Genomic DNA, 24,739 nt, shown 5'->3' with positions numbered 1-24,739 from the left:
AGAAGTTATGAGTTGCACGTGCAGGAATATCTACAAATATTCTGGTAAGAAAGTCACAATAGATTTGTTACTTCCCGATAGTAAATATATGCATGACCATCCTGGCATTATTTCTTACTCCTATTTAAAAAAATTATTATTAAATTTAATTTCATAAAATAATTATCTATATTGATTTAATTACGTGCATACAGCATTTTAAAATTAAAAACGTGGACAAGTGGTCCAGTCCCAATGTTTTTGGGACAGAAACATCTTGATCTTATCCATGTGCTTAATATATTTTAAAACGAAAACTATAATGAGACTAACGATCCGATATTCACGAATTTTCATGCCACGAGTCATTCCTCGTGGATTAATTTATTCAGCCTTAAATTCATACATGAGAGAAATTGATAATTACCTAGACTTGCTAGGTATTAAATATGTATTTATGTAAAAAAAATTGTCACCGAGAATGGCACATTTTGTGTGCTCATTCATGTTTAGTTGGGAGTTTTTCGCCTTATATATGTGTATATATGTCTATATATGTATATCTAACTCGCACAACGTGTAATCGAGTAATTCAACCGTATCTTAGTATACGCTTGGCACAAATATTTTGCAACTTTCATATTTATATGCACCTTAAATTTTATAAATATTGCATCAAAGGTACATCAGTACATAAATGCAGTTGTATAATACACATTTATCGGTGCAGTTACATACATATTAGATAAGTAAATAGGTTTAATATCATTGAACTCATGCATACACACATACATACGTACAAGTCTACAAGGTGTCTTGGATATTTGCTAACTGCATATTTAACTGCGACCATAAAGAAATTTAGTATTATATATAATTACAGAGAACGCAAGATGCATAAAATATATACCAGAGTTGAATATAAATAACTATACATATGTATGTATGCATGAAGTTATATGAGCCCTATACTAACAAGGGAACCACAACTACTGTCCCATCTCGATTTCCTTCGGAATAGCCTTAATCGACAGATAATTTAGTGAAACTAAAACTTTGCCATAGAACATGCGGTGCAAAATCGCGTTTTCGCGAAATATTTGGCGAGAGTTGCACCAAAACCTGCCATTTTCCCAATGCTTTTAACATAGCCACCAGCCTTTCGAATGATACAATTTATAGAACATTGAAAAATTACTGTATATGTACCCGTCCGCGTAATTTCAGCCCGATCACGAATATGCAAAAAGTGATGCAACCATTTGTCAATTTTTTGCAAATTGCGAAAATCGAATAAAATATCGCAAATTTGAATACTTCTTTCCTTTAAATTCAACAAAACCAACAAGTTTAACTAATGGAAAATACAAGTTTGTTATTGCAAAAATTTGCAAAAATTCAAATTTGCTATTTTTCATGAAAATTATTTAAAATAACCAATTCTAGTCTATTTTTACGCATTTTTAGAAATTATTTGCAATATTTATTTTTGCAAGTTGCAAACAAATTTCAGGTTGCAAAAAATTGCAATGTTTATTATTGTTTATCGTGATGATTTTTTAGTTGTTCTACAAATTAGCTTTCCCTTCATTCGTACATATGTATGTAAATGAGAGTTTTTTTAGTTTCTATAAAATAGTAATGAAAAATTGCGAACTTCAATTTTTGCAAATTTTTGCAGTAACAAACTGGTATTTTACATTAGTTAAACTTGTTAGTTTTGTTGAATTTAAAGGAAGGAAGAATTCAAATTTGCGAAAGTTTATCCGATTTTTGCAATTTGCAAAAAATTGGCAAATGCTTGCATCACTTTTTGCATATTCGTGATCGGGCTGAAATTGCGCGGACGGGTACACATATAATTTATCAATATTCCATAAGGTTCATTTCATCATTCGAAAGGCTGGTGGCTATGTTAAAAGCATTGGGAAAATGGCAGGTTTTGGTGCAACTCTCGCCAAATATTTCGCGAAAACGCGATTTTGCACCGCATGTTCTATGACAAAGTTTTAGTTTCACAAAATTATCTGTCGATTAAGGCTATTCCGAAGGAAATCTAGATGGGACAGTAGTTGTGGTTCCCTTGTAAGTGCAGTAACGTTTATATGCGGTTTTTCCTAAATTTAGGTAGTATGATTGTATCAACTTAAGTTAATTGTTAACTGCCTAGTTAAGCTCTTGCACGTCACAAGGCTCAGCATAAATCTAATATTTGCGAATAATTGTACAATGTACTTATATACAATGTACATGTATACATATGTACCATTAAATTAAATTCCCCTCCAAATTACATGATCGTGTGGTCATCATTACAAGTAATTTGATGGCCTGAAATTTGAAGCATACATATTTGAAGCATACATATTTCTGTATTTCCCGTTTATTTCGTATTTATTGCTTGGTACCCAATGGAGGTTAAGGTAACAAAGTGTATGAATATGAACAATTATTTGTTAAATAATCTATTTTAACGATTCAACCACCACGTATTTATTCCTGATTTTGCTCGCTTCTGACCCAAATCTTCTCACAGGACTTCCAGATTACAAGTGGAAAAATGGATCTGGAATGTTTAACCTCGACTGAAAATCAGACAGAATTTTCCACAATTTTAATTCCTAGTTTTCCACTTTTCTCCATAATTTTGAAAATTGTGATTCCCTCCTTAATTTTTCTACTGTTCTGGCACTACTACCAATGTCATTTTACATCAGTGGCGAAGAAAATTAATAGATTTCCTGGCGTGCCCTACATCCCATTTATCGGGTCTTTCGCCGCCGTGCGAACACTGCTGGATGGAAGATGTAAGGTTTATTTGAAAAAATTAAAGACAATTCAGGCAGGCCCTGGTAACATTGTAAAAACAGTAAATTCCGTAAACCTACAAACCTAGAAACTTGGACAAAATTTCAGACATGTTTCTAAGGATAATGAGCTTATAAAATTTTGGTAACTTACTTAGATCAGATCATGTGGGTGTCTTTTTGTTTTGTAAATAAAGTTTGTCAAATTATTTTATGTACAAAACTTACGTACTAGCTAATAATGCTAATTTCCAGCAGTGTTTGAATCGCCTAAATATTGTGCTAAAAGTTTTGGACCCTTGCTGGAAATATGTGTTTAAAAAATTTCCAGAGCAATTTCAATTCAAAATTTTCTTACATTTCACACATTTAGGATTATCGAATGTCATTATATCAGTATTTTCTAATCTTGATTCCAATTAAATTTTTTTTAGACTACACGTAATTATTGAACACTTCCAAAGGCACATTTCTATTTTCAGATATTCTTGACCCAAAAACAACACCATTTAACGTTTCGGACGGAATCTCCCGCATGTGGGGAGGCCATCTACCCTATCTACTCATCAAAGATGCAGAGATAGTGCAGGTAGCTAAAAAATCAATTTATGTAGATATGACAATGCTGGCATTTTATGTTGGCAAACTAATTTCGCAAAACGTAGAAGTTTACATATGTACATATGCATGTATATTGTCATATATACAGGGTGGTTTAAATGTCAGGTTACAATGGAAATTTTTTCAATGGGAAAAATTTGTAAATTTCCATTAGTTACGAATTTGGGATTGAGATTTGTATGAATTTTTATCAAAACTTATGGAACACTGATGACAAAATTCTTCAAGTATTGAATTTCAGAGGCAAAATTTCGGTAACTAATGGAGATTTGCGAATTTTTCCCACTGAAAAATTTTCCATTGTAACCTGACAGTTAAACCACCCTGTATATTCGAATGCGTCTCTGGCTTACGTTCGACAGAGATGTAAATTTGCTAACAATTTGATCACAGAAAATTTTGACATCGCCGACCAGTCTGGAGAAGAGTGACGTTTTGGTCAACCCTTTGCTTCCCTCCTTAACAAAAAATGCTTTACTAATTGCAAGCAATGTTGCTAAGTTTTAAAGTAACGAAGCTGTAAATAATAAGACATTTTACGCTGACTTTTTCCAATAATTTCAAATAGTTCTCAGGTAATTTTTGAAAAAAATGTCACCTAGAAATTTTAATAAATGAGACAGCGCTATCAAGCAAATTAAAAATTATTCACTTCAAGATGGCTTCGTAATCCTGAAAATTTTCGACAAAAACTTTTACATTTTACATTTTCTTTTAGCCCCTGCATACGTTTATGTAGATTTTACTTTACAGAGTTAAAATTTCCATGTGTACAGATACTGTATATGTAAGAAATGTAAGATTTGCAATTAGTATTACACTTTTTCAGACGAACTGTGGAAAACGAAACGGAAATATTTGAACCCTGGCCTGAGCAAGGTAATGAATGCGGATTTTCTCCAAGTGTTTCACCACCAACTGAAATATCTAATGGCCGTCCTGGAGGAAAAATGCGTCACTGGCGAGGAATTCCATATCGACGGAATGTTTGGCAAATTTACGACGGGGGCGGGTTTCAGTAAGTTTTTTTTAGAAATTTACATATGTACGTACCTTAGAACTAAAAAAACGGGATTTTAAAATTTTTTGTATTATTGTCACATTCAGCGACAATTTTGGATTGGCCCGTACCAATTAATATTTTCGATAAAAAGTCCCTTCCCGGTTTCTATGAGGCGTTTCAGACGTAAGTGTTTATAAATTGAGTTGATAGCTTTGAGTTTCGCGGTCATTATTTCTCACGGTGATATGTAGATATTTGTCACTCTCCGGTTGTTACCGCAAAAGTAAAAATTGCTCCAAGACCGGATATTTTCTTTATGCATATGATTTCTGACGATATTACTTTAAAATATTTTGGTACGTTTTCAGGGCCGCGCACTTGGCTGGTCATCCAGTGGTAAATCTTTGGTTTTCTTTCCGTCCGCTCTGGCATTTGGCTGGATACGAGAAAAAAATGCGACTAGCCTTCGCCACAATGAGGAAGTATCTTAACCAAGAGGTGCTTTGATAAGCAGAGAAGATTACCACAACAATATGTATTGAACTTAATTCCCCCAGGTCCAGCCATATTTTTATTTGATGGAGGAGCTTCCTCCGATAAAAATATGCCTAGACCTTTCCGAAATTAGTAGAAAAAACTCCAAGTTTTTCAGAGTTTAAGCTACATATGTCTAAAACTGTTATGACAAAAAAAATTGAAACACCACCTGTTTACTTTTTACTCAAAATTTTCGGGAATTAATGCTTACCACAATTTTGTACATACATTTATGTACAGCCTCACCTAACAATTACATATTATGTAATCAGTGATTAATAATCAGATCATGTATTTGCAAAAATCAAGAAACTTCAATATCTAGAAACTTAAACCAATTAAGAATTATTACTTATGTAATAGCCTGGTGTTTGTTTAGTTGCTCCAAGAGAAGATGGCACATTGGAAGGAATACGAAAAAAATGGTAATCAAGTTAATCCGGCTACTATTTTATTGTACAGTTTACAAAGTGTTTATGCTTAAACGGAATGAGGTAATAGGGGTATTCACAGTTCGCATTTTTGTATATCTAGAAACACAATTTTTTATAAAATTATGAACTATGTAAATGAGCGCAAGTTCGTTCCATGGCAAAAGTTTTTGTGAACTTGCAAACTTTTTTTTGCTAACTCGTAATGAATATCCCTATTAAATTAAATTATTTCACATAATGTTAACAGTAATGTAAAAAAATGTCTTAACAAATAAAAATATGTTTGTAGGCGTAATTCAAGAAAGGATGAAGTGCATGAACATCCTCTACACCAAATGTACTGATCCGGACGAAATCTTCCATCAAATTTTGAACATTTTAGCCGCCGTAAGTTTATCTCATATAAAATACATTAACTCTAAAATTCTGAAAAATTTTTAACTTCCATGAGCTCATTCTCAATATGTAAACTACTTACGCAGATCACCGACATATATTATTTTACAAGTAATGAGCCAATTCACCCAGTCCTTGGGAACTTCGTAAAATCCTCAAAAATTTTGAGGATTTTGAGTCAAAACCAATAAGCTAACAAGGTTTACAAATACTTCCGAAGAAAATTAATTAGCATACAAATTTTTGTAAACTTACTCATCCTCAGATGAACAGCGTTTCTTTATTTTTTAAGACTTTGTAAAATTATTTTACAAAATTTGTCCCTTTTATGTACAAAGTTACCGCGGACTGGGTGACTTGCCTCAAAATAAAAAAAAATTTGCATGTAAATTGAAAATTCAAAGGTCGTCAATTTTTTCGAAATAATATTTCAAACTTTTGTCAGGCCGTAGATTCCACGGATTTTGTGCTATGCGAAGCGTTCATATTTCTCGCACAGAATCCCGACATTCAAAAGAAGGCGTATGAAGAGGCGCGACGTGTCATCGGAGACAACTATGACGTGGTCATGAGGTCCGAGGATGTCTCCAGGTTGACCTACATTGCGATGGTGTTGAAAGAAACGATGCGGATTATTCCCCCCGTTCCCGCCCTGGTTAGGAAAGTCATGGAAGAAATGGATGTCGGAAATGGCCTCGTAATTCCGAAAAATACTAACGTTTTCATTCCACTCTTAACGGTTCATCACGATCCGAAAGTTTACCCGAAACCGGGTGAATTCATCCCGGAGAGATTTCTTCCGGAAAATGTGCTTAATCGGCATCGTTATTCCTACCTCCCGTTCAGTGCTGGGGAACGCATTTGTATCGGTGAGTTACATATGCAAATTAGTGCAAAAAAGTTTCCTGAAAATTTTAAATGAAATGCAACAAATTCGAAAAATATTAGATAGGAACAAACCTTCTCACATTAACGTGTTCATTGAGAACGGATGAAAAATAATACATTAAATGCATGAATACTTTTTTCAACTTTAATAATAATTTGGATTTTTTTGAAAAATTGATATAATTTTCCCCATTAAAATTCTTAATCACATGACTTGAAGAAATATTAAATATTTCAGGTGAAAAATACGTCATGCCCCAGATGAAGTTTGTCGTAGCGAAGATCTTGTACAAGTACGAAATTTTAACCAAAATGAAAAAGCCCCTAGAAAAGACGGAAGTCCAGTACATGCCATTCTCAAAATACAAGGACGGTTTAAGCATCCAACTGAAACGACGGCTCGCATAATTTAAATATGATAGTTCATGACGCAATATTTTAAACTAGGAGACAAAATTATTGTAACGAACCATGCGAAAAAAATGCAGATACATAATTGGGAATGGAACACAATAAATCCTCTCTCGCGTCCTATGCTAACTTATTACGACATAAATTCCGGACAAATACAGCATACCACGCATTATATACATTGCAAATTACATCTGCATAATTAAATAATCAAATCAACCCATCGGTCACACAATTTTATAATCGTCCTCCCCACCTGGGATTAAAGGTCATGAAAAAAAAATCAGCTCACGGAAGTTATTCGTTTTAATTTAACTACGCAAATAAATTTATCATCGGTGTTACATAAATTCACTTTATTTGCAACGATTGAATAACGTATTTCCAATTAAAACCGAATGACTTGCGAAGGCGATCAGCATCATGCAATTTGTGTACAAGCTAAATAGCTTATGTACAAATTGCTTCACAACATTCGACCCAGGATCAAAGGATAATCAAGGTTCCATTCAGATAACGGTGCGTCAATGCCGTTAATGCACTGGTTTGTGACATGAAGTGGCAAGTTAATTGAGTACGAAGTGGTTGAATTGATACCAGCTCGAATCATCCAATTTATGTACATATGTAAACTTGCTTGACGTTCGTACTACAAACAAGGTTTGATTTTAAATAAAATGGACTGTATGTCTGGGTCCATTGGCATAAAGGAGTTGGTCCTCATTTCCTCAACTTAGCAATTGGATAATTCATATCGACTAAGGTAAATCACCCTAAATTATGAAAACTGTTTTTTTTGTTTATAAATTTCTGCAGAATTTTTAAACTATAACTTTAATTTTTGTTCTTTCGCAATATATAAATAGACCAACACCATGTCCGTAAAAATATTCGTTTTACTACTTTCCGCAATCTTGCTGTCTACCACCAGCGCCCTCGTTGTTCAACCAACTGACGCCCTATTTCCTACTGATCGCGTCCGTACCGCTGTCCACTATGATGGCGTAGATTCGATTTATATCTTCGGCGGGACACCACTCTCGGAGATGGAATTTTACCACGAAATAATGAAGTACTCCATTTCCAACGGGACTATTGAAGTCGTCGCGAATTTGACAAATGACGCCGACGGAGGGTTCACGCTTGGCGATGAGAATGGAAACATTAACTACTTCGCGATTGGGAGATGGATTAATCCAGATCCGATTCATCATTTTAATCCGGGCACGGGAGAAGTGACATTTATCAGGCAAGTTGTCATGAAAATGTAACTTTTTCGAATTTAGTAACAAGTTGGGGGGCCCATGTGATCGATTGTTGGGGATTTTGCCCCCCGGGTTGACCTATATGCCTCATGTTAATATGGGAAAGATAGGATGCCTTGACCCCTATCCCCCTCAAATCGATCGCATGCTTTCGGCAAAGTCCCTTGAGAACACTTGTAATAAAAATGTGCGACAAACTAGTGCAATAAATTCTTGCAGGCGCAATTTCTTGCACAAATGAAAGAAATCCCTTTGCATTTTTTGCACTTTGAATTTTTGCAATTTTAGCAGTGCCATAGAAATTAGACTGTAAATCATTTTTATTTTTAACCATCCCCGGCAAAATTTAACCAATTCCATCCTTCCTTTCTTTCAGGTACCACGAAGCCCCGTACGCAATCCCAATCGCTAAAGTAAATTCACTTTCATCTCCGTTTCTGGGTCAAGGATTACCGCGCACGATATGGAATTTAACGAGTTATATCTCATTAAGGAATTCCCGGTAGAAATAGGATCCCCAGGCGTCATGTATAACGCCGTGTGGGACGGGGACGAGATGTTTTACATGTTCGCACTCTATACGTACTGCAGCTTTGGGTGCGTCTCGTGGCCAGTTTTTCATTCTTACAACGTGACTTCGGAGCAAATTGAGACTACCCGCCTCGAGTATGGATATCCGATCCCGACGCGGGAAGCAAGTTTGGTTTGGCGGGATGGGTTCATTTACATATTTGGCTCGGATGGCGGCTGGCCGAACAGTGCGGTCAGGATAAATCCGGCTACCAAGGCGTTCACCATCTTACCCGTACAAGGTCTTAGTTTGCCGAATTATCACGGGAGGGCGGGAGTACAGGCGGTTTATGTTAAGGAAATGGATCGCGTCTATTTGTTTGCCGGGACGATGGACAGAGTGCATTATATTCAGTTTGGTCAATGATTTACGTAATCGTTGTGTTAAAATTTGGTTATTAAACTTGTAATCCGGGCTTTTTTTCGGTTAAATAAAATTGTATAATAATCGAAAAGTTTAACATGTATATGCATAATTTTTGTAACACGCACTTGCATAAGTTGCACAGGGCACCGAACTTGAAGCTTCTGTTTGAATTTTCTGAATTTTGTAGTCTAGGTCTTTTAACATGGTTAAAATTGAAATTCTGCATCTGTTGAGACATACTTAGAATAGATATCGAGAGTGGTTTAATTGGTGTGTAAATAATTTGAAATACCCACATGTAAATATGTGCTAACTTGAATCTTCGATAAATAAAATAAAATATACAAACGAATCATTAATTGTTTTGCTTTTTCGAGGAATTCCCCATTAACTACATACATATCTTCTAAATAATTGCTAATTATTGAACTCTTAAATTATTATTTAAATTATTTATTTAATTACTTAATTCAAAATAACCCAAACTCGTACATATTTACTATTTATTATTTAACTGAAATTGAAAATTTGATGGTTATTTATTATTTATTGATTCCTGGATTGAATCCTGGGAGCGAAAATTACTTATTTATTTATTATTTAAATAATTAATTCAGTATTTAACGCAACTCTGAGGCTTTGGCAGTTGCACTAGGTCAACTTGCGCCACATGTTAACAAAGGCGGTTTAACCCGTTTCAAGCTAATAAAAAATTGTCAATTTTGTCATGAATGTTGCCTTACACTAGGAAAATATTTCATCCTCGCCCTCTTCGAACACAATTGGAAGCTTGTTCTCTTGAATGAAGGTTTCCACCCAGTCCCATGTTTCGTCCTTCAACTGCAAAGATTCAGAATACCAATCGAAACATATGATATGACAGGTACGAATTAAAAAAAACAGGCTTAAGGCTCTACTTCATTTTCATAGAGCATTTAGTCTCACTCAACCCGTGCTCAATGTCTTTAAATGTAATTTCTAAAATGGCATCAACTTCATGAGTGTTGAGATAAATGGGAATTTTGATATTTTAATGTAAAGCTAATTTTTGGTACTACAAAACCTTGGTGTTTTGAAAAATTAGAAAATTCATTTTTGAAGAAATTTAGTGTGCAAAATTAGCAAATGAATTTTCTAATTTTTCAAAACACCAAGGTTTTGTAGTACCAAAAATTAGCTTTACATTAAAATATCAAAATTCCCATTTATCTCAACACTCATGAAGTTGATGCCATTTTAGAAATTACATTTAAAGACATTAACACGGGTTGAGTGAGATTGCGCGCGAACGCGTCATCCACAACAGTCTTAACACGACTCACTCGAAGCCCAGCAATATACACATTTTCCAAACTCTTCATTCCCAATAACCACTGTTTCATCTGCTCGGTCATATCCAAGTCATCCTTCACCCGTGGAGAGATTACGAACCGTATTTTCAAAGATTTGAGACCTTATGTAGTTTAAAAAAATCAATTATTCATATACATGAACATATGTAACAAGTCCATGCACTATTAGAAATCTGGCAAAGGCAGGTATTTTTGGATTTTTTGGTATTAAAGTGCTACCTTTTGATATTAAAATTCTGTCGGTCCGTAAAAATTTGCTACGATTCGTTAACTTTAATACCAAGCTATTCCTGCACGGTATAACTTATCAATACCACTTTGAATACCGTTTGGCATTATTTTACTACCGAATTCCTAAGAGTGCTAGCTCGAATCATAAAATAATTTGTACTTACTCGCCAATAATTCCTCGCAATTTGCAAACCCTTGCATAAATCCTCCCAGCCGTTGCCAATGAATTGAAATTAACTCCAAATATTTTAATCCGAGTGAATTACAGGGTCGTACACATCGTCCCACGTTGGCAGCCTTGGTGGACATTAATCCATCCACGTTAAACTGGACAATTGATAAACTTTCCAAATTTGGGAATGCCACCTTTAATCCCGTAATCGATTCCGGGTTAACTACATCCCTTACATGGAGCTTCTTCACGCCACGAAATAAATCCTTCTTCTGCTCAATATTTCGTAAGAAATGGTCCAAATTTGACTTGACTGTAGCCACGTGTAACGTTTGTAACGTGGTGATCCTCCCGATACAAATATCTTCCCCACAATCAAACAAATCCAGCATTTGATTCCTAAATTCTTTGAGATTCTTCATTTTCGGGATGTGGATTCGGACCGGATGTGGAAAGTCTGCATCGACATCGACATCTTCAATTTCACCGATTGGCATGTGACTTTGTACGCTCAAGAATTCAAGATGGTCTTTCACCTGATCCAACATCCCGTTCACTCCGTGCACACTTCTGCGACACAGAGAATCCGTTGATTGTACGTAGCTTATCTTCAACTCGAGCCGCTTTATGGAGACGTTCCGACCCAAATCTGGTCACGTTTTGCCATGGTATTTCAAATGGGTCAAGTTTGAAGCAGAATTAAGGAGCAGCTGTGTCACGGGGAAGAAGTGGCCAGAAAAATCATGTATTTTGATAAAGGTTAACTTCCTCCGGGCGCAGAGCGGGCGTAAGGCAGCCAGGTGGGTAGGGGTAGGGTTATCTCCAGAATTGTACAATTTAATCTTGAGAATTTTCAAGTTTGGGCAGCAGTTTTGCAGTATTTCGTACAATGTTGGAATCAAGTCTGAAGAGTCGATGGTTATTGATAAGCGTTCCATTATGAGGCTGAATTGACACGAAACGTGGAGCAGTTTGGATTCAATGGAAGAAATTCTTTGATCATGTGGGTGCTTGCAATAGGATGAAAATCCGCGCTGCTTTATCCACCTGGACAGTCTGGGTTCCATTTTGGTACAGAATAATTGAAGGGGGGTGGACTGACAGCAGTACGGCTGATCCTGGGTGAGTAGAAGGGTCAACTTGGGTCGGGGAAGGGAGACCGTGATGTCATTCCAGAAGTGACACACGAGTCGTAACGTTGTTGCAGAAAGAGACTTGTTTTGAAATATTTTTTGAAGAATCTGTAAAGAAAAACAAGGTGTGGAATATATTAGTTAATGAAGAGGCAATTCACGCAGTCCTTGGTAACTTTGTAAAAAAATACGTAAAAACTTTTACAAATATTAGGAAGGAAAATAAGGTCACAAATTTTTGTAAAGTTATTAAGATCAAGGACGGTTCTATATTTTGTAAAAGTTTCTAAAATTATTTTACTTATAAAACGCACCGGTTTTACGATTGCGTGAATTGATAAATAATTATTAGGTAACCTAATTTAGGTTCGAAAGCCTTGTTTCAAAATAGACTTACGATCGGATTTTGTAGAGCTAGTTGCATCGCATCGTTTTCCTGTTGTTCCTCCATATTTCGTATTTTAAAGTGAACCTAAAGATTGTAAAATTTTTAAAGGCAATATTTAATGTCCCGTCTGAATACAGGGGATTACAAAGTGTAATTTACACTTATCATCATGACAAACCTGGGTAAAGAAGGGGAGACTTTACTGTTATAATTATGCAATATTTATAACTTGAAAAAATGAACTTTTGACTTAATTCGAAACGGAAGTAAAAGAATATATTTAAGAATTTGAGATTATAAATACGCCCCCTGAATTTATACTTGCACATGTACACGTACATATTTACATATTTTAGTGTGCATATTTTGTGAAAGTCAGGTGATGATGATGACACGAAACCCTTTGTCTCCGCAGCTTTTCCTTCATGCAACTTTTCAGTGAATTTGACGATTTGACAACTTCAGTTTAATTGGTGCATTTTTCAGTTTGAATGAATTTATAGGGTCAAAGCCTTCTTTATGTGGGTACATAGTTATTAATAAGTCAGCCTTAAGATATTCTTTTGAAATCAAAATAATTGATTTTACTACGAACATTTTTGACAACCGGATTTGAATTGAACCGTCAGGATGGTCCAAAATTTTGCTAAGTGTGTAATACAATATGCACATTCGCCGCCGAATAGGTTAGAAATTACACTTTTTCCTTTTGCCACATTGCAAAAATTGTGCTACTATGTGTTGCAACTAATTATGTATTATAACTACACAAATTATCCGTATGAGTATATTTCCGTACACACATACGTCATATGTAACGAATATGGTTGAATTGTAATGGGAAGGGAGGATGATGTGAAATTGATATGTTCCCTCTTATATGTACTTATGTCCCTATTCGCGACCTAATTCTAACTTCCTGGGGGGAAGTTATCCCGACTTTTCGGTGAAGAGCAGTTAAATGATAACGGCAACACAAAAGGGGGTTCTCTTAAATAACTAATATTTATTTAAAGCTTGAATATGAATTATTTTACACGCTATAAAAATATTTAAAGAAGAAGAACCCTAAAATAAAGATGTTGCTCATAAGGAGGTATTAGACTGAATGTCTTTCCAAAGAGAGAAAAAGAAGGAGGAAAAGAAGAAGTGAGACGAAGGCAAGGTTGCCTCGTTATTCTCACCAGTGGGAGAAAAATCTTCCGGTTAATGCCAGATGGCAGGAAGGATAGATTTCTCCCCGGGTGGGTAGGATTGAGACCCGTATCACTGGTCACAAGTGGTACGGGTTACACATACATAAGTACGCATTAATTAACCTCTTTCGGACTACTGATTTTTAAATAAAATTTCCCTTAGGCACCATGTTGATTTCACAATTATACCTGATAGCAACCAATTACAATTTTCAACCAGTTTGCAATTTTCGAGTTTTTTGACGAAAAACACGAAAACCCACTTTTTAACATTAGTCGGTCTAGGGAAAATTCCAGAAGTTTGGGAGAAAAATATCGCAAGAAATCCACTTTTCACCATCGAGTTTTCCACAAAATACCGACCCGATCAACAAAAATTATTACTTTTGCGTCAAAGTAACGCATCCATGGTGAAAATTTTTAACAAACAAAAAAAGGCGTGATTATTGCATAAATTTTGTGCTAAGTTTGGTGTGCACCGTGAGACACGCTAAATTTGCATTAAAAAACTGTAACCTATGGTTGAAAAATTATTGCACCCAAACGTGCTGAGATATTGCGTAAAAATACCGCACCAATATCTCGTTAATACCCACATTACATGAGGCGTTAAAATCATGCAATTTATACGCAATGAATGGTGGGTGCGAAGAGACAGGCAACGCGCGAGAGTTTGAATCTAAGAGAAGCGTGGTATTTCCTTTTCTCTCCCACCCTCGCAGTCTCGTAAATTCCCTGTTAATTTAATTCCCTGTTAATTTATCTGTTGTCTCAATGTCGCCAAAAAAATATTACATAATTGAATTCCCCCCTGATAAATACAATTCAGTGCCTGTGGAGCTTGTTCCAAGTCACTGGGTTATCCCCGCAGAGAAAGTTTGTCTCTGGCCACCAAACTCTGGGCCAAGTATTAGAAATTTGATAAAAAAGGGCACTGCTATTCCTGATGTCAAGTGGGGAAGAGTTAGCTACGCCAGGATTATTGGGAATTACGGTAAATAGCTATTTAATTCAAATTATGAGAAGTCATTCCAATTATTTTACATTTACTAACAAATATCATTATTTTAGATGATTATGAAGTTGCGACAAAAAAACTTCAAGTAGCCGAGGACACTTCCAACTTGGAAAGTGAAACAGAACCAGAAAGCAGATTAAGGAGCAAGAAGATAATTCCCGATATTCAGCCCAGCAGCACACGAGGGGATGTAACGTCTTCATCCGATGAGGAGGATAGCGACGCGAACAAAAACAGTCCTCCGTCTGGCTCACTTCTGGATAATTTGGAGCTGGGTAGGCTTATAATACTGCCACAAATATTTTATACTAATCATTATGGTGATGCTTTTTAGACCAACCATTGAGCATTCCTGAAATAATTCCCGAAACTGAAGAGCAAAGCAATCTACAAGTAGGAAATCAAGTTGAAACTGGAGACACCTCTTTTGTTGTTGTAAATTCGCAGGAGTTAAATGATTTACGGCTGTTGATTTCAAGTTAGTACAAGCAAAATAATTTTATTAAAATTGATGTATTATGTTAACGCTTTGTAATCGCGTTGCAGGGACAACGCAAAGTGTGCTAACTTTGTTGGAAAAGCAGGCTGAAGACATTAAAGACATTAAGGCTTTACTGATTAATGTGAAACAAAGGCCGGATGGTAGGAAGGCTCCCAATTTCAGTGCCATTCCAAAATTACCCCTCGACAACGAGGTAGCACTGGCGGAGTTTGAATCTTGGCTCGAGGTGGATTCAAATCGCGAATTACTGGTACGATTTAATCGAGATATTTTACATGCATAATTAAACCTTAATGTTTTTTCTTATATTTGATACTAGGTTGAATATTTGGCATTTTCAACTGCGACACAGATCGAGGCGAGCAGTAGAAAAATCTTGAAAAAATTATTTACGAATGAATTTGGCAGGCGAATTAATTTTACGGGTAAAGGAAACAAGACATCGATGAAAAACCTAAAACTATTGGAAGTCGTAAAAGGTGCTAAAATATATTCTAAAATGAAGAAAATTTTCTAATTGTTGGTCTCTATTTAATGTTTAATTGGATTGCAAATTTCAGAAACCGTGCGAAACGTCTTTACAGTTGAGTCCGTTCCCGATCCCAAAAATCCCAGCGGCCGTATTCCCACCGATGATATAATTCAAACTGCAGCAATGAATTGGTTTCGTTCTTCAAAAAGTAGTTGCAACGACGACGCTCCCTCGGGAATTGCATCATAATCATGGATCGAGATGGAAAATCACCGGGAAACATTAGGCGAATAATTGCAAAACGGGGTAGAGAGAATCTCACTCGTGCAAAAAACATACCTGCTATTAGTAATAATCTTGTAAATTTAGATATATGTGATTCTGTCGTTGAGGATAGCGATTCAGGTAGTAATATTAGCAATAATGATAGAAGCAGTAATGTTATCCATAATAGTGACGAGCCATTAGTTTCCGATTCACTAAGCGACAATGGTGTAGTAGAAAATAATAGGAATATTTTAGATTTAACACGGGACTTGAGGGACTGGTCGCTTCGACATAACATAACGGGAGTAGCTTTAAACGATCTTCTACGCATATTTAACTTTTTTCAAGAATTTAGATTTCTTCCATTGGATAGTAGGACATTGCTTAAAAACTCAATTAAATACTCTATGAAAACTATCGGTCAGGGTCAATATGCACACTTTGATGTTATTCAAAATATAAAACGGCAAATAGATTCCAATTGTATTCTTGCTTCTGGTAGCGAAATTAAATTAAACCTTATATTTAGTTTTGATGGATTGCCCATTTCTAAGAGTAACAGTAACCAGTTTTGGCCAATTCAAGCAAAGTGTGAAGAAAGTACGTACGGCGTATTTGTCGTGGGTTTATTTTATGGCAAGACAAAACCAGAAAGTATTGACGAATACTTGATGGATTTGATAGCAGAGTTAAAAAGTTTGCGAGTTGGGATTAGTTACAATAATTTGAAAATATTTTGTAAGGTTTCAAAAATAATAGCTGATGCGCCAGCCAGGAGTTTTTTAAAGCAATGTAAAAGTCATAATGCATACAATGGATGCGAGAAATGTATAGATCCAGGTTTCTGGAAGGGACGTGTAATTTTCAGAACATTCGATAGTCCACTTAGGACAGATCAAGATTTTTATGTTCAAAAAGATAAACACCACCATGTAGGCATTTCCCCGTTTACGGAGCTTAAAATTTTGATGATTTCTTCGGTTCCTCTTGACTACATGCACCTCATTTGCTTAGGTGTGGTTAGAAAACTATTAAGAAGTTGGGTAAAAGGTCCATTGCCATTTAAATTATCTTCTCGTGATATTTCAACTTTATCAAGTAAATTAGTATTATTTTCGCATAGTTGCCCTAAAGAATTTTGTCGTAAGCCGAGGTCAGTAAAAGAGTTAGATATGTGGAAAGCGACAGAGTTTAGAACTTTTCTTCTTTATACAGGACCCGTCGCTTTAAAAGGATTATTGTCGCCGAAAAAGTATACACATTTTTTAAATCTTTGCGTAGCAGTCACGATTCTTATAACTACCAAGGCGCAAGCAAATAATTGGAACGATTATGCACGACAGCTTTTATTGAAGTTTGTTAAAAATGTTCCCAATTTATATGAAGAAGAGTTCTTATCATATAATATGCATTCTCTTATACATATTAGTGATGACGCTTTAAAGCATGGCCCGTTAGATTCTTTTAGTGCTTTCGATTTCGAAAATAATATGCAAGTAATAAAGCGCTCGCTACGAGCTCACTATAAACCTTTTGAGCAAACTGTGAATCGCACTGCTGAGAGAGAAAATCATAAGTACCAGTCCCCTGTGAATTTAAATAGACACTGTATTATAAAATCGAACGGAAAGGATCATTGTTTTATATTAAAGGATGGGAAAGTAGTTGTTATAAGTAGTATAAGTAAAGATAAAAAACATATAAATTGTAGAAAATTCAAACACTCGGACAACTTGTTCACTTGTCCGTGTGAAAGTAAAATTTTAGGAATAATTAAAGTTTTTGGCATTATTCGGGATTTACGTATTTGATTTCTAAATAAATTTGGTTTCCACAAGGATAGAAGTAGTGTTAAAATCAAAACAAATTCCTAGTTCGGAATAAAAAAGAACTTTCCATCGTAGGCCAAAAGTGAACTTTCTTTGGTAGGCAACAGTTCGTTACCACCGTAAAAGAAAGTAGAAATTCACAGAAAAAGGCCACAGACAAATATCAGTAAAAGTCCCTATAATGTTACTAATTGCCCTAGTAGCTCAGAGGTCAGAGCACTTGACATGAATTCAAGGGAGCCGTGGTTCGATTCCCGGCTGGGTAACAATTTTTGGCATTATTCGGGATTTACGTATTTGATTTCTAAATAATTAAAGTTAGCAAATTATCAAATAGCGTAACCATAATAGGTATTAATGATATTGATAAGAAATGTTGGTTACTCCCGTCGGATAAAATAGATGAAAACATTTGCATTCCCTTGTATAATGTAACAATATAATTTTTGTTATGAAATAAATGATTTTGATAAAAATTAATAATTCGTGTTATTTGACTGCAGTAATTGCATGGAGTTTAACTGCAAGTTTTGCATCAAATTATTCGTTTCTTTTGCGCAATATTCTACGCTCTAAATTGCATTAATTTGACGGTTATTTCTACGCAATATTCTTGAGGCTAAATTGCATGAATATGACTGTCAATTCTATGCAATATTGACAGTTTATTTTACGTTAAATATCTAGTATCTTTTCACGGATTTTTGCCGGCCATCAGTTGCTGCAATTTAACTGTATGACTTTTGCGTAAAAGGGATAGCTTTTGTTGATCGGGGAAGAAATATTCTTTTTTTAAAGAAATTTTGGTGTCAAGGAAATTTATGCAGTACACATATTTGTATAGTTGGTCGCCAAAATACTACGCCAAAACAGGAAATACTACAAAAATGTGTGTAGTTTGGTAGCCAAGAGGTTAATTATACGCGCAAAATATTTATTAGTGACTTATTTGTCAGCAAGTTCATTTGTACGAGTTGATTTTGCAGGGGGAACTAAACAGGACTGGAGAAAAAATAAGTTTTACGCGATATTTTTGATGCAATATAGTCATGATTTTTTATAAACCTATTTACATAGGTGGACATTTTCTATGTGAAGTGAAATTGGAAAAACTTTAGAATAACGACTTGCCGATATGGGGTCATGTGATACGTCAAATTGTTCAGTTCCACGAGCTGAACATTGTTCAGCTCGTCGAACGTGTGAAAAGGGTTGAAATTATAACTATGCGTCCGTTGAGACGTACTTAAAATAGATCTCGAGAGTGGGTCAATTGGTTTGCAGATAAGTTGGAATTCCCCACATTAAATATCTGCGAACTTGGATAATTGATAAATAAATCAATTACATCTATGTTTATGTATGACTCAACACGTTATGCAATACCGTTATCAGATTTTTGCACGACAGGTACAAACATATATGCATATACATACGTACATACATAAATATACTCATACATATTAACCACTTATGTAACAAATCAATGTTGATACATTATGTATCATACATAGTTTATGGAATTCCCCGTAATCATGAGCAATGTATTGCAACGACCAACTCGATTACATATGTACAAGTCACTATCACTGAACTCAAACTTCAAATTTCATTATATATGTACATAACGTAGTTCGAGGACGTACATTCATATATAAATAAACGCTTCAGTGTAAAAGTAAATATTAACGAAACTTTTACAGATCATTCTCCAACGTATTTGCCGTCTCTGCATATGTAAATGGGGTCGCCAAACAAATTCACCGGTTTGCTAAGAGTTTTTCTCATGGCTGCCTTGTTTTCCGGGGAGGACGCTACTGTGATCCATCCTGTAAATCCTATCTGGCCACTCGGCATTGTTGACCCCACACCGACGCGTTGTCAATATAGTAAGTTTCATCATACTAAACATGGTGATTCGAAATTCAAAATGTGTTTGACTCCTCCAGGTGAAACTGCTACCTTCGCATATATTGAATTAACTAACTGCACACAGCAGCCGTGCCTCATTAGTACGGCAGCGACGTATCAAATTTCACCAACCTTCACACCAGGTACATAGTATATACACCCTGCCTTAATTTAGTGGTATTGGTCATGCAAATTTTTACAACTTTCTTGCAAATAATTTAGCAGTTATTTCGTAAGTTAAACTTGGGGTTATGTAGTGCTTGCTCGCTCAAACGTTTCCCATCCGGACATTTCCACATACATGCTATAAAATCCTTCAAATGTAGACCTGGAAAGTTTAAACAAGCAAATACACTAACAATGGGAGCGCAAACGATGTTCATCCGAGATTATTTTTTGACCAGGTTAGTTTGGAAGAGCAAGTCTCTAGAAACAACATTTGGTTCACCACTTGCGCAAATGCGCAAAATTCAGCAAGTTATGGGCGCCACAAGTTCGCAAAAAGTGGTCGAGAGTAAGCTAGCGCTGGACCTTGCATCAAAAATCATGCGTTTTTGCGAACTTGTGGCGCCCATAACGTGTTGAATTTTGCGCATCTGCTCAAGTGTCAAACCAAATGTTCTTTCTAGAGACTTGCTCTTCCAAACTAACCTGGTCAAAAAATAATCTGGGCTGAACATGGTTTGCGCCTCCATTGTAAGAAATTTTTGGATAGTAAATAAATATGACAGTGTTTCAAACAGTTACATAAAATTCCTTCTGGTTGATAAATAAATATTGCAGATTTGTATCAATAATTTATATATTTATAAATATATTTGAAGGATATACTGCCAACACCATGACATATTACCTTTATTTGAATTATGGAACTGGTTCTCACAACTTTGGAACGATGTCCTTTACGGAGGAATACCTCGCTGGCAACCAGTATAAAATAGTACGGGAAATTTTAATTCCGTCCGAGCTACGTGGGGTGGGTAATTTCTGTGTGATTCTGTTTCTATGCAAAAAATGTCATTAACTATTTCAAGAAGTCACATATATCCCCGAACTTTATTTTACAGAGGAGTGGTTACTTCCTACTGATGCTGGTGGACTCGACAGCCTTGATTCATATCAGCCGTTGTTTTAACGCCACGGTTGCCCACTGACGGATGTAAAATTTCACAATTTTGTTAATTTTGTCTTAAAAATGGGCGTATAATAATTACAAGCTGAAAAGAAGCAAGTTGTTACATAAAAATAGGAATAAATGTATTGCAAATAGTTGAAGATTCTACGCTTTATTTATTCGGAAAGATTTCCGAGTTGGGTGACAGTTTGTATTTCTTAATGTTGCTAAGGAATTTTTGAACGTTGCTAAGGATTTTTTGAACATTGCTAAGGACGTGTGATTTGTATTTTGCTGCGCGAGGGGTGTAATAGGCCGAGTACCTCACACGTTCCTCCTTCTACTCATACACTCCCCAGCTGCCATGTTTTTAGTTTTTTAGTAATTTATTATGTTGAGCTGTGAGTCCGAATGGCCTCGCTGCTCATGATTAAGGAACAAATACAAAAACCAATGTGAAAAAGATGTTCTGGAACAAATCGGTTTCAGTTCTCTATTACATAATTTTACCGATTTAAATATTAAAATTCGCTTTTCAACTGTGCAATGCACAGTGTGCATATTGTGGATACACTATTCAGTTGGTACGCAACCTTTGTATAAGAATCGGAAACTGGATACAAAAATGTCGACCAGTTAATCTGCAAAAATGTACATTAATACGGGGCAGTAATTATTACCAAACGCTTAATCTTTCTTAATTTGTAATAAGTTTAATTGATTTTATTCAGACATTATTCGCTTAGATAACAATTAATAACATCCACAACCTAGAAAGCAAAAACCAAATTAAGTGCAGATGAAATTTTAAAATTACTACAAATCACGATAAACTCGAACTATTTTACTTGGAAAAACGTCATATACAAACAAAATGATGGTACTCCAATGGGCAGCCCCATTTCCGGAGAGTTCGCAGAATTCTTCCTCCAAGAACTTGAGAAAAAGGTCGTCCTAAAACACCCGGACATAAAACTACACAAACGATTCGTAGATGACTGTTTCTCATGCATAAAATCAGGAACAAAAGACAAAATCCTGCATGACCTCAATTCGTTCCATCCAAACATACAATTCACCTGTGAAACAGAAATAGACAAGAAACTTCCCTTTCTCGACATCATAATTACGTATAATAATAATGGACAAATACAACGACAAGTCTATAGGAAACCCACTCACACAGGGAGATACCTAAATTACTCATCTTACCACCACCCTTCCCAAAAGATTGCTGTAATTGATGCTTTAGTTTACAGAGCATTAGCAATTTCGGATGACCAATTCTTAGAGGATGAACTTACCTTTGTGACCACCTCACTTACAAACAATGGTTACCCAAAAAGTCTCATCAACCAACGAATATCAAGAATGAAGAAAAAATTCTCGAATACGACACTCCAGCAAAATGGCGCTGAAGAAGGAGAAACAAAGCCACGAATCATTCTTCCATACCTGGGACCACTAACGCACCGACTAACTGGTTACCTCCGGAGAAAACTTCAATGCGAATTTGGATATCTCACGGGAAAAAAGATGAAACAATTTATATGTGATTACAAGGAAAACCCATCTCCCGACCTAGTAGGAATTTATCAAATTTTATGCTCATGTAATGACAAATACATAGGAGAAACAAGTCGCCCCCTCATCAAACGCATAAAAGAACACCTAAATGATATCAAAAAGAAGAATATCAAATCAGCAGTGGCGCTTCACATTTAAGAAAATCCAATTCATCGGATAACAGAAGACTCAGCAAGTCTTATTGTCGCTGAAAGGAGAAATTTTCACAGAAAATTTCTTGAAAGTTTACACATAAGAAAAACTACCGACGCCATAAACCAAGACAATGGCATGAATATCAACCCCATCTGGTCATCATTAATGCTACCGCTTATTTAAACTCCATAACTACATTATAATGCAACAAATATCATTTTTAATTTGAGAAATGTACTGTTTTCGATTTCCAAACAATTGTTAAAAGTCCTGATGTCCTGATGATGATGCAAGTTCAGCATCGAAAGCTTGAATAAATTGCTTTTAGAAACCACACCCATGTATTCCGACGAAACCTCCTCAAACAATTAATATTCAAATATAATTTATCATGAGAACTATCTTGTCCTTTTCTTATAAGTTTGAATAAATAATGAATTCCATATCATCGCCTCATTTTTAAAAATGCGTTTAAAAAAGCTCAGTGCAGGACCGCCAGTCCGGATCCAAATTCAAACAACTAACTAAAAGGAAAAAGCATTAAAGATTATCAAAAATATACAGGGACGACAATTATTAAAACTGTCCAAATTTTTAACTTACACTGCCCACTGATTAATTCCCAAATGTTACAGTTCTGAAGACAACAAAATCCAAAATCAATAGGGGTAGTTAATTAAGGTCCTTATTTAAATCACTTACTCCGATTATTTCATTAATGACACAGTCCATGTGGGGGATCATTCTCAGAAACGAAGAAATTACAGGTATTATCCTTGCATTTAGGCGTGTCACCTCATTTGCATAAATCTCACTATGCCCATTTTCGGCGATACGGGCTTTCCATGTTGAATAAACTGTATTCCTCTCGCGAATGTGTCAAAATATGAAAATGAGGTGACCGGTTATAAAAATTCGACAGTACCTATTATTACCCTAACTTTTTTTTAGCTAAATTTTTTACTAGTCGGCAGTTAGCTTATATCATCGTGATAGGGAAAGAAGAACCGATTGGTGTTTAAATTAAATTAAGTGGGACAAAAATAAATTTATGTTAAATAGACAATCATTTGCGCCATATAACTGACTTTGAGGTGACATCCAAAAGTCCATATACAATATCGTAAAAATTATATGGGAAAAGGAACCGGAAAGGCGGCAGGGTTACTCCATGGTTGTCTGTGAAAGGTGAAAGATCGCCTAATTCACGAAGCAGTGGGTTAAAAGACGTGAAGTGTCGTGATGTTGCTTCTAGATATAGAATTACATAGGATATGTTAAATTAACCAATAATTTGCAAAATCATTATACCGTAAAACCTCTATTTATAGCCCTATTCTAATTATAGCCGGTCTCCAAATATAGCCGGGTCTAGAGACCAAGATTTCAAAATTTTAGCCGGGTCCCTAATTATGACCGGGTCTCAAATTACGGCTTCGCATAATGTCTCTGTATTTCCTGCCTCTCAGCCTTAGAAAATCTACCGGTGTGCTTATAGGATCTTTTGTTAATTGCTTAAACTGGAAAATCATTACTCAAATTGTGTAAGCTGAACTTATAGTGTTTCTAAATTTGAAATTTGAAATCCAAATTATAACCAAAGCAAAATTTAGCCGGGTCTCTATTTATAGCCGGTCTCCAATTATAGCCGGGTCTGCGACACTCAATTTTGGATTTTAGCCCCGGCTATAAATAGAGTATTTACGGTACATTCCCACTTACTTTGTAGCAGTTGAATTACATTTTCGCCACGTGATAAATTGATGGCCAAGGCGAGCAGGATAATACATTTTATGAACATGTTGAACGGTTAAGCTCGAAATGATTTGCAGATTGTAATGATTTGCTTTGAGAGGATCCAGTTTGTATTTATTCAGAAGTTTGAATACAATTATATTTGCGAATTGAGTACTACGCATTAATGTCAATCTTAATTGAATGGACTTGGGGACATTTTGAAATGCTACAACCGATAAGGTTAATTGAACATTGTAGATGAGTTAAATAATTGACGAATGTTTGGACAACGAGGAAAACGAGGAAAAATGTTTACACAAAATCCTCACCTGATCTGCTAATTTCAAATCAATTTCCTAACGTTTTCCTTGTTGTTGCTGCAATCTATTGACGGACAATCTAATCATAACTAATGAA

General features: G+C 35.5%; 5 protein-coding genes across 7 annotated transcripts; 4 read left to right on the top strand and 1 right to left on the bottom strand.

Annotated features, from left to right (window-relative positions):
* Positions 1 to 2,519: 2,519 nt before the first annotated feature.
* Positions 2,520 to 7,221, top strand: LOC110861909 (probable cytochrome P450 4ac1). Its single transcript, XM_035845088.1, has 9 exons — positions 2,520 to 2,786; positions 3,269 to 3,375; positions 4,237 to 4,425; positions 4,515 to 4,593; positions 4,779 to 4,908; positions 5,327 to 5,372; positions 5,671 to 5,768; positions 6,223 to 6,646; positions 6,904 to 7,221. Exons 3-9 carry the CDS (start codon positions 4,290 to 4,292, stop codon positions 7,071 to 7,073), a joined length of 1,083 nt encoding a protein of 360 aa, XP_035700981.1. The 5' UTR covers positions 2,520 to 2,786; positions 3,269 to 3,375; positions 4,237 to 4,289; the 3' UTR covers positions 7,074 to 7,221.
* A 2,559-nt stretch (positions 7,222 to 9,780) lies between these two features.
* Positions 9,781 to 12,895, bottom strand: LOC118433328. Of its 3 annotated transcripts, XM_035845136.1 has the most exons (6): positions 12,733 to 12,895; positions 12,564 to 12,638; positions 11,570 to 12,274; positions 11,026 to 11,490; positions 10,601 to 10,731; positions 9,781 to 10,118 (listed from the first exon to the last, which is right to left on the bottom strand). In XM_035845136.1, exons 4-6 carry the CDS (start codon positions 11,453 to 11,455, stop codon positions 10,023 to 10,025), a joined length of 657 nt encoding a protein of 218 aa, XP_035701029.1. In that variant the 5' UTR covers positions 11,456 to 11,490; positions 11,570 to 12,274; positions 12,564 to 12,638; positions 12,733 to 12,895; the 3' UTR covers positions 9,781 to 10,022. The 3 variants fall into 3 exon arrangements, with proteins under 3 accessions (XP_035701029.1, XP_035701027.1, XP_035701030.1); XM_035845134.1 differs by having other exon boundaries at positions 11,026 to 12,274; XM_035845137.1 differs by lacking the exon at positions 10,601 to 10,731 and having other exon boundaries at positions 11,026 to 12,274.
* A 1,223-nt stretch (positions 12,896 to 14,118) lies between these two features.
* Positions 14,119 to 15,991, top strand: LOC110861981. Its single transcript, XM_035845099.1, has 6 exons — positions 14,119 to 14,744; positions 14,822 to 15,043; positions 15,103 to 15,246; positions 15,315 to 15,520; positions 15,590 to 15,749; positions 15,831 to 15,991. The coding sequence occupies exons 1-6, from the start codon at positions 14,525 to 14,527 to the stop codon at positions 15,989 to 15,991; spliced, it is 1,113 nt and encodes a 370-aa protein (XP_035700992.1). The 5' UTR covers positions 14,119 to 14,524.
* A 367-nt stretch (positions 15,992 to 16,358) lies between these two features.
* LOC118433330 lies at positions 16,359 to 18,318 on the top strand. Its single transcript, XM_035845139.1, has 2 exons — positions 16,359 to 17,778; positions 18,147 to 18,318. The coding sequence occupies exons 1-2, from the start codon at positions 16,417 to 16,419 to the stop codon at positions 18,279 to 18,281; spliced, it is 1,497 nt and encodes a 498-aa protein (XP_035701032.1). The 5' UTR covers positions 16,359 to 16,416; the 3' UTR covers positions 18,282 to 18,318.
* Positions 18,319 to 19,457: 1,139 nt separating this feature from the next.
* Positions 19,458 to 21,024, top strand: LOC110861973. Its single transcript, XM_022111105.2, has 4 exons — positions 19,458 to 19,727; positions 19,788 to 19,892; positions 20,574 to 20,725; positions 20,817 to 21,024. Exons 1-4 carry the CDS (start codon positions 19,580 to 19,582, stop codon positions 20,901 to 20,903), a joined length of 492 nt encoding a protein of 163 aa, XP_021966797.1. The 5' UTR covers positions 19,458 to 19,579; the 3' UTR covers positions 20,904 to 21,024.
* The last annotated feature ends 3,715 nt before the right edge of the window (positions 21,025 to 24,739 follow it).

Source organism: Folsomia candida, unplaced genomic scaffold (assembly GCF_002217175.1).
Source record: "Folsomia candida strain VU population unplaced genomic scaffold, ASM221717v1 Fcan01_Sc047, whole genome shotgun sequence".
Classification (NCBI taxonomy): domain Eukaryota; kingdom Metazoa; phylum Arthropoda; class Collembola; order Entomobryomorpha; family Isotomidae; genus Folsomia; species Folsomia candida.
The sequence above is the reverse complement of the archived record's forward strand: the minus strand, read 5'-3'. Positions and strand labels throughout refer to the sequence as shown.

Excerpts from the sequence above, each read along its gene's own strand:
- LOC110861981 (XM_035845099.1), top strand. The coding sequence starts at position 14,525 with ATGTCGCCAAAAAAATATTACATAATTGAATTCCCCCCTGATAAATAC. Across the intron at positions 15,044-15,102 it reads TCTGGATAATTTGGAGCTGG|ACCAACCATTGAGCATTCCT; the intron begins GTAGGCTTATAA and ends GATGCTTTTTAG. Across the intron at positions 15,247-15,314 it reads TTTACGGCTGTTGATTTCAA|GGACAACGCAAAGTGTGCTA; the intron begins GTTAGTACAAGC and ends ATCGCGTTGCAG.
- LOC110861909 (XM_035845088.1), top strand. The coding sequence starts at position 4,290 with ATGAATGCGGATTTTCTCCAAGTGTTTCACCACCAACTGAAATATCTA. Across the intron at positions 4,909-5,326 it reads GGAAGTATCTTAACCAAGAG|TTGCTCCAAGAGAAGATGGC; the intron begins GTGCTTTGATAA and ends GTGTTTGTTTAG. Across the intron at positions 5,373-5,670 it reads GAAGGAATACGAAAAAAATG|GCGTAATTCAAGAAAGGATG; the intron begins GTAATCAAGTTA and ends ATATGTTTGTAG.
- LOC118433328 (XM_035845134.1), bottom strand. The coding sequence starts at position 11,581 with ATGTTGGATCAGGTGAAAGACCATCTTGAATTCTTGAGCGTACAAAGT. Across the intron at positions 10,732-11,025 it reads TTGCGAGGAATTATTGGCGA|GTCTCAAATCTTTGAAAATA; the intron begins GTAAGTACAAAT and ends AAACTACATAAG. Across the intron at positions 10,119-10,600 it reads TGTATATTGCTGGGCTTCGA|TTGAAGGACGAAACATGGGA; the intron begins GTGAGTCGTGTT and ends GAATCTTTGCAG.
- LOC110861973 (XM_022111105.2), top strand. The coding sequence starts at position 19,580 with ATGGGGTCGCCAAACAAATTCACCGGTTTGCTAAGAGTTTTTCTCATG. Across the intron at positions 19,728-19,787 it reads ACCGACGCGTTGTCAATATA|GTGAAACTGCTACCTTCGCA; the intron begins GTAAGTTTCATC and ends TGACTCCTCCAG. Across the intron at positions 19,893-20,573 it reads TTCACCAACCTTCACACCAG|GATATACTGCCAACACCATG; the intron begins GTACATAGTATA and ends ATATATTTGAAG.
- LOC118433330 (XM_035845139.1), top strand. The coding sequence starts at position 16,417 with ATGAAAACTATCGGTCAGGGTCAATATGCACACTTTGATGTTATTCAA. Across the intron at positions 17,779-18,146 it reads GTGAAAGTAAAATTTTAGGA|ATAATTAAAGTTAGCAAATT; the intron begins ATAATTAAAGTT and ends TTTGATTTCTAA.